This window comes from Cariama cristata, unplaced genomic scaffold, assembly GCF_000690535.1.
Source record: "Cariama cristata isolate BGI_N322 unplaced genomic scaffold, ASM69053v1 scaffold10362, whole genome shotgun sequence".
NCBI lineage: Eukaryota > Metazoa > Chordata > Aves > Cariamiformes > Cariamidae > Cariama > Cariama cristata.
This window is the reverse complement of record NW_009603278.1, coordinates 42159-51228: the sequence shown is the minus strand read 5'-3', so window position 1 is coordinate 51228 and position 9070 is coordinate 42159. Positions and strand designations below refer to the sequence as shown.

General features: G+C 37.8%; 1 protein-coding gene across 1 annotated transcript in view; it reads left to right on the top strand.

The window, feature by feature from the left end:
* Positions 1–8838, top strand: part of MOCOS (molybdenum cofactor sulfurase) — a gene marked incomplete at its 5' end in the record, with an annotated part of 37577 nt that extends 28739 nt beyond the window's left edge. Inside the window, 2 exons of the mRNA XM_009695119.1 lie at positions 1199–1303; positions 8692–8838. Coding sequence (XP_009693421.1) covers positions 1199–1303; positions 8692–8838 — 252 coding nt within the window. The remainder of the gene's footprint in view (positions 1–1198; positions 1304–8691) is intronic.
* Positions 8839–9070: the final 232 nt, after the last annotated feature.

Genomic DNA, 9070 nt, shown 5'->3' with positions numbered 1-9070 from the left:
TTCTGGCATTGAAATACTTTAGGAATGCAAGCCAAAAATAGAAAGGCTTATGCAACTTGCATTATCTTTTCCAGTCTCTGCTAGGTCCTTATTCAGATACTGATGTAGTAACAGTAGAAATTATGTTACTGGTGCTTGATGGCAGGAAAGTGGTAGAAGCTGCTGTTGAACAAAGCAAAGCAGGGAAAAATATTTCCTTCTCTGTCTTGTTTTTTTGTTCTTTTAATAAAATATTAAAGCTGTGGAAAATCATTTTCTGAAAAAGCTGAGCCAAATGTATGGTTTTGATTATTACACTGAAGAGTTGTACAACCAGTTCTAGAGTTATCTCAAAAAAATGAAATAGCACTTCAGATCAGCATATAAAAATGTTTGCAGTGTAAGGTTTAATTATTTGCCCTATTTGAAATTTATGACACATTTTACAAAAGTAGAATGTGTATATTGGGATACTGTAAGAACAGTTTCTATAATGTACAGCTTTGCTAAAGTTAGGGATGCAATATTAAGTGAAACTGCAATGTATCTTCCTTCTTCATTTTAATGCTTTAAGAAGAAATTCATTGCAGGTTTTTTTTGCCTAAAAACACACCCTAGTTCAAATAAGAAATAACTTTAAGATACATCCTCTGTATTATATATAATAGACTAGAAGATCTCATTATTCCTTCTGATTATGTAAACTTGTGAAAATGCACATTTTGCATTCTGATTATCTACAAGTGCCATGCATATAAGAAAGATATTGTGCATTTCAGTTGCACCAAAACAATGTAAAACAAACCTGAGAAAATCCTCCTTGGGTTAAATCCTGAGGCGCTGGCTTAATTTTGTATTCAGTTCTCCTTTGGGCAAGTAGCCCTGCCAGCCCGTAGATGAAGTGAAGCCATCAGGAAATACAAATATGTAAATGTTTGGTATTTCTCAGATTCTGTCTCTGGGAAAGTGTTCCTTAAAAAAAAAAAAAAAAAAGTGAGTTAAAAATTCAATGAGACCTCCGCAAGTAGACCCTTTGAAAATGTACCTACTACATTAGGTGAATTAGGCCTGACCTCTTACCTAATGAAAGCATAAAAGAACACAGGAAAAGTATGTGAAAGATATATGTTTAAGATATTGTGATGGTCAGAAGCTTGTACTGTTCTGTATTGTACTGCTTTAACATAGAGCTGTGAACCTTCTTTAACTAAAATTTCAGGTTGTGGGTCCATGTAGCAGATGTCAAATAATCTGCATTGATCAACAGTCTGCGGAACGAAACAAAGAATTTCTGCAGTCTCTGTCTGCTGCCAGAGGTAGAAAGGTCAGTACAGTACTCCAAAATAGCTGTATAGGAAGATGTAGTGACTTTATTGCATGCATAGTGAAATATCTGCTAAGAGAATATTCACAATTAAGTTGTTATGTTAATCATTACCATTTGTTTTGTCAGTAAAAAGAGGATGCACTTACAACCCAAATATGACATGGTTTATTTCCGTAAAATGCCCCACACTTCTTTTATTCAGAAATTGACTATTAATATGCATTATTTTTTACTGTGCTTGCTTTTATTCACTATGTCCTGCTTTACAATGTTAATTTTGGTCTTGAAAAACATGAGCTGATCCACTGATGTTATGCAAGAAGACAAATCTGCAGAAAAATCAGAAAGTGTTTGAAACAATACAGTTAGCTTGTAAGATTAAACTTTATTCTTACTGTGGGAAACTACTTAGCAGGAAAAACAGAGCAGTTGTGAATATAGTCAAAGGGGACAGTAATTGATTAAGAAAGTGACTGGAGAATAAGTGTGAAATACAGGCGTTCATTTGGAGTCCTTCTGCTTCCTAAGGTTGCATTGCTTCTTGGAATTGAGAGTGCTCAGATGATGGCTAGACAGTTGGGCATCCCAAAACCTTCACAAATCTCCTCATAAGTATTTATTTAGCTGAAAATCCTTACTCTAAATCAATGGCTTCCTGTTCATTAAGCTTCTGTTGTAAAAGTTCATTAGCTCAGGGCTCAGAAGCCAAACACCAGAGACTGGACACAGCACAGGGGCAGAGCAATAACAAATAGGTTGGAAATCATTCACCCAAACAATGCACAAACAAGTTAAAAATAATGTATTCTTTGTTTGGAAAAAAAAAAATTATTGATTGGTCTCAGTGACTCATTAAGCAAACAAAGGGCTACATTTTCAATGAATGTTATCCTTGGTGAATCGCTCCGCCGGCTCCATCTTGGAGCCAGGCTCCTGGTGCAGAGTGAGACCAGGGAGAGGCGAGCAGGCAGGGGCTGGCTCTCTAGGCACCGCATCCCACTGGCCTGAGATGACAGGCTTGTGCAGCAGGCTGTGGCATCCAGATCAGTGCAGCAGATGTGCCTTTGTGAAATGAGCTCCTGGCCATGGTGGGTACCCTGAGGACAAGAGCCCTCTCCAGGTAATGGTGAGCCACAGCTGGAACATCTGGACACTTCAGAGCATATTCTGGCACTCTGGGCAGGGATGCTGCCCAGCTGCCACATGGGGTGTGGTATGCAGAGGACTTTCTCTACCCACATGGATTTTACTGGATTGTGACTTGAATCGTCTGTAGAGGGAAAGCACTCTGTATTCAGGGACCTTCTCAAATGGCAACAAAACCTTACCCAGGACACGGATTCTCAGGAAAGGCAAAGCATCCTCTGCGTGTTTCCCACAGCAAAGATGAGCTCCTCTTTCATTCTGATGAACTCAGCAATGCAAAGATTTTCTTGCTACAAGCACACCTAGAACCAAGTAACTCGTTCAAACAGAACTAAGGCAAAGAGAGCAATCCAGCCTCGTGAGAACAACCTGGCGCCAGATAAAAGACGCATGGCGAGGCGAGGCTCTGCCGAGCACAGTGCTGCTATTCACAGCGAGGAGTCCTCTGCTTCCCTCAGCTGTGCAGCAATATTCATGCTGCAAAGAACCAGGCCTTCAGCTTTTTTTTATTTTTCCCAGCCTTCAGCACCGCTGGCAGGTGGGATCTTGTGAGCATGGTCTGCTCTGCATAAGGCCAAGTCCTCCGGGTCAGCTTGACAGCTGAAAGAGGTCATTTGAACGGTAGTTTTGCCTGAACTGGGCTGAGAAGACCTCAGAGCCCGTCCCTTCCACAAGTCATCTGTGGGGTGATGGTCGCCAGCTGGTTATCAGTGAGTAGCACCTGAGGCTTATGGCATTTTCAGTGTGCTAAGCAGACCTAGCAGAGGACATTGATCCAAACCTTTCATAATTCACAGTGGGGAGAGAGAAAGAACATCGAGTTCATGTGACTGTGTTAAATTGCAGAGCTAATCCTTTGGTGACTCACATCTCTAGCATGCGCTTTTCTGTTAAGGAGTCATCTAATTTTCTTTTTTTATTAGATACAGATTCAGTGAAGAAATTTAGCAGTATTTGTTCCCAGCTGTCAATAATGCAATTCAAACTACAAAAAACAAATGCACCAAAATAAGATTTAAGCTAATTTCCCAGTACAGGGGGAACTGATATTTTTGAAAGGCTGTTGTAGTTGCTCAATTTCCAAAACATTAAAGATATTGCCCATATGAATGGACAGCAAATCCTGAATGTTTAACAAGAAAGCCAGATGTCAATATTTACCATTGAGTTTTGTTTTTCCAAGAACACCAACCTGGAAAAATATATCAAACTTTATCAAACCAGTAGCCCAAATGACAGCACTGCCAATGAACTTCAATAATGAGCTAAATAAAGTCAGGCTTGTAAGAGGTCGTTCGATATTTATTTCTGAAATCATATTTTTCTCCATCCCTCTGAGACTCTAAGAAGCTGGTGCTCCAAGTTGAAAGATTGAGGCTTTGCATAGATGGATTGCAGCTGAAAGTCAGAACCAGCAACTGTAATTAGCCACACAAGCAATTTGCTTGTTTCCTGATAAATGTAAAGCAGGGTGCTGAAGCCTAGCCAGCTACTTTTTATGAAACCTTTTATCACATTGTTTGAAATAAATCCCAAACACCTCTACAAAGTGAACTTGAGCTCTGCTGCCATCAGTTCTGAAGAAACACTCATTAAGGATTCCTTCTGTAATTTTTGACTGAAAAGGAAAAATGAGCTCTCCTGTGACAGAACTGTCTCTGTTACTGGAGGAGACTATGAAAGACTAGATAACTACATTAAGCAAACAGCATAAAAATACCCACATGCTGTTTCATGTGTCACCTCCTGATGCAAAACACATAGACCAAAAGGAGAGAACATTGAATTCTTGCCCATCTTCTGTGTTTTGCAGATGCAGTTTAACGCTAACAATAGCAGAAGCCCTGTGGGTAGATTTGCAGCAGTGCTATAAGCTGGGATTGCTGTCAAGGTAGCAAAGGGAATTGCATTAGGAGCCTGCCCCAGCATAAACGTATGGATAGCAGTACATCAAGGGAAATCTATTATGTTTGCACATGGCCTCATACACTAAAAGGCTTGTGTTTTTTCCTGTAGGCTGTTGATCCTCCTTTACGTATCTTATTGTGCCTTGGGAGAGCTGCTTTCTCTGCAGAATTAGATGCTGTGCCTTTGGATTGCTTACTGAAATAGCAAGGATAACAAATGACTTCTCTTATCTGATGCATCATTATCACCATTTTCATAGTAATGCAGGGCTTTACAGCATGCAATGCTTTTCATCCAAAGACCTGGAACATTTGCAAACAGTGATTGATGTAATTAATAGATCTCTGAAATAATACACTTTTCTCATTGGTGGCTGAACTGGAAAATGCATTTATTTAAGGCAGAGCAAAGGAAAATCAGTTCGTAGGAAAACATTCTGCAGTCCAGATATTTTCAACAGAACAAGATCAGGATTTTTGACACCAAGTTACAAGTTTCCCTTTTTTCTAATATGAAAAATCAGCATGTTGAAAGTGAGTCCTTCCACTCATAAAACATCCTTACATTTAAAAAAAAGCTAATAAAACATCCTTACATTTAAAAGAAAAATCAGCTTTAATAATTGCATCTCCCAAACTTTTGCATGGGGGGCGGGGGGGGGAGGTTATGTTATTGTATGAATAGAATGAGCAGACATGAACAGGTGAATTTATTTATCTATTGGGAGAAGGCAGCTCAGAGCTACATCCAGGGGCAAAATCCAGAACTCATCCATCCAAAGCTAAGTTTTAGCATGCAGTATCACTTATGTGTTTGTTACACATTCTAGCAGGGCATTTTCCCTATCAAGTGCTAGTCTGAATTAACTGGTGGTTTAGGAGCTGTTAGCTTGAAGGCATCTCATCTCAGCCTTTGTCAGACGTAGCGCTTCAGCTTTCTATCTTACAAAAGGAGATGCTGCACCCAGAGTATTTCTCTGTCAGTGAATATCTAAGCAGTGCATATGACTGTTGATCCAGTAAATGTACTTGAAACAACATGCAAGAATGACACCATTTTATAGCTCCTCCTTTAAGTGAGTGTGATGACTATCATATGATTCACTGTTGGCAAGAATAAGTACGTTTTACCTATGTCTCCTAGCAGTGAAGTGTTGTGCTTTTTACTAATCAACAAGCTTTGTATTTTTTGTCCCTGTGAAGTTAAAGACTGATGGGAAGAGCGCCTACTCCCAGTGGAAGACCGAGCAGATAAAGCCACAGAACTCAGTCCAGCGTTCCCTGCCCAGTTCTTGGTGTGTTCTGCAGAGGTTATGCGCAGAATAAAATGCCCTTGAAGTCAGGAAAAGGTAGCAACAGCAGAGAGAGATTATGCAGTTCGTTGTAATAACTCTGCAGGCTGTAATCTCTGCGTCTGAAAGCCTCATTTTTCAACAGTGAAATGTGAGAAGGGCCAATTTCTACATTTTATCTTTCTCTTGAAACAGAGCTGAAATAGTAGGATGCACAGCTTTTGTGGTTGCTTCGGAGAGGGTTTGCTATTACCCGTATTTGCTGAGTCAATATTTGTAATTATTGAAAAAACAAGGAAATTCACTTAAAAGCTGTTAAATCCAGTTATGGTAATCACAAGCTAAATTTTGGTCTTAAGAACATTCACAGAAGAAAGAGGTCAGCAATTCCAAGCAGGTATTAGTACTAAAATATGTATACCATCAGTATACTATCACCTTGAAAACTGCTTAGGCATCACCCAGTCTCAGCACTGAAGAAAATACTGTGAGACTTTAGATGCCCAATCAGAGTAGGAAAATACTAAGGGCCAGTATTAAAATAGTATTTGAGAACTCCTGAAGATAAAATGTATTCGCACATGCCTTTTTTAAATAATTCTGAATGGTTTAAAGTGCTTTAAGAAAAAAAAAAAAATCTTGCTAAATGATTCACAACAAAAGAAAAATTGGTAAATTAAATTCTCCACAGTGAAAAATCTGCCCAGATTTATTTTAGTCTTGTTTTAAGATAAATCAAGATGTCAATACAGTAAATATAAATAAAAACTTCTCATGTATCAAATAAGTTCATTTACATGGATGAGTTATAAAATTCCTTCCTGTGTGAAATGTGGTGTAGCATGGACTAATATTCATTTTGCAAGATTTGTTTTATGATTGCCTGATTTTTTAAAACAACAAAATTATGGCAACTGTCATTTTTGCACTAGGGTATAGGAAGTAAATTCAAGTTATTAACCACAAGGCTGAAAAACACATCATTTATGCCAATAGAGAAACCACAGCTTGTCAACGAATAAGAGAGAAGCAAGAATGGAAAAATAATACTATGTACTTGTACTTATACGGTTGGACTTGATGATTTTTGAGGTCTCTTCCAACCATAATGATTCTATGATTCTATGAATATTTTAAATGAAACAGTTACTAACTTACCATTTTAGCATCATGGTGGATCCAACACAGTCACTGTGCTAGAGGATAGGGATCTTACTGTGCTGCAGTCGTTCCTCAGCATTAAATACTAGAACACTGACCATAAGGCTCTACCCTGTGTCCACCAGTGTTAACACCATTGTGGTCACAGGTATCCAAAAAGTGTCATTAATAGGTTAGGCCTGATCAGGTCCAACTCATATCCCACATATGTCAAATGCCAGTGAGGTGAAGGAATAGCAGAAGGAGCCAAAAAAAAGTCTGCTTGGGAGCTGGTTTTCTTTTTAATGTTTAGGATTACAAATGAAACAAAAAGACCCAAATTCAGAGTCTGAGGCCATGTTTGGATAGATCTCTGCTTTACGGCATCTCTCTTACTTGGGAAGAGGTCTTAGCCTTACCTCTCACTAATTCTTCAAAGACTAAAAGCTGTTTCATGTTACCTCATTACTGTATCTTTATTTAATTATACAGTGCAAGAACAGAAGAAAATATACTGCATCTTTATTTAATTATACAGTGCAAGAACAGCAGAAAATATACTGCCTTCACGTTTAGTCTGTCAAATATGCTCCCTTAAATTCAGCTAACACTATTGTTTTAATTTATTGCAATTCCTTTTACCTACTATATTTTTCAAAACCTGCTGTAAATGTAATTCCCTCAATTTCAGGATCATTGAACTGAACAATGGCAGTAAATGTAATCAGGAAATGGAGAAGGAGAATGAAGTTTTGTTTTTAATTAATTTCATTTGCTTATTTATTTATTTTACACTTTAGAGTGACTGGCACATTTTGGCTGTAGCCTACCAAAACAAAATACTTTTTGTTGAAACTTGTAAAAACAGACAAGAAAATTAGTGTTGGGTTTCCAAGATCCTCAGTTTGAAGAACAAAGACATTCTGAAGTCCATAAATCAATTATCAATTTCACATGGTCTTCAGCATTCCTTTATTTCTTATTTTACATATTTCTTTAATTAACTATTATCTAATCATTTGGAAAATACTATCATGAGATTGCAACTCTGTTTCTTGCATGTTTCTAAATTCTCCACTGTTGGAAGACAAAACCATAAAAACACAACAGTCTCGTACTCTGACATTTCCAGATCACGCCCAGCTGTTCACAGCTACAACCTGTGACCAAGCCCACACATACGAGTGCAGACACCCAGATCAGGTTTTTGGTGCCTGCGAGAGTGGTATGGTTAGTGAGTGAAGTAGTTATTCTGTTCCTCTTTTCTTTATTATTCAGTATCACAAGGACACATATCTAAGTATTCCTAATATTTACGTAGGATGGCTTCACAAGTAATGACAGATAACAAGTTGTACTCCTAATAAAACAAACTTCCTGAATATTTTCTGTAATATATACTAAAATATTCATAAAAACAAATGAAGGGAAATTCACAAAGGCTAGACAGAACAAAGTTCTGTTAACAAAGCGAATAATTCATGGTAGAAGGTGCAAGACTTCTCCTCACTCTTTGAACATACAAGCATTCTCGTGCTGCCTAGCCTTTATTTGTGATAATGCATTATTGTACTTGTCAAGAAGCCAGAAGAGTCATTAAATGACAAGACTGTGAGGGAGTGTAAATTGTATATATGATACTATGGAACTCATGATGAAATACTATGTTATTTATCCACTTACTTAAGGTATTCTTCTTGAATAGCATGGGGTTAGCTTCTGTTTACCAGTGTATTATAGTTAATTAGTTTTAAATGTTCTTAATTACACAGAGATAGTACATACCTCTTTATTCTTAAAGCAATATTGTTTTTCTAAACGTATTTGGGTTGTGAGATCCTCTGTAGATCTGATTACTTTAACATGAGTTGTGTCTCAATAAATACTTTGCTTTTTTCAGACAAACTTTGGCATATACCTGATGAACCAGCCCTTGCACTCATCCTTTCCAGATATGTTGTCGGTTGGGTCTCAAGTACTTCCAGTGCTGAAGGAGAATACAGAAATTCAGTCCCCAACATCCAGTGAAGAAAAATGTTCAGGATAGGTTCTCTGGTGGATATGAGATTTATATGCAACTCCAGGGAAAAATCAGTAGTCAGTTCTTTAAAACAAAGAAAAAGCTTCCACTCATTTGCTTCTGGTTTAAGTCTGTTAATTTTCTGTTTGCTGTAAATGTTATCAGATGGCAGAACTCTTGATAATTACAGCTCACCTGCATGTTTTTGCTTGTGATTAGGTTACAGCAGCCATAACTCTATTTTGCTCAATTGCTTCAG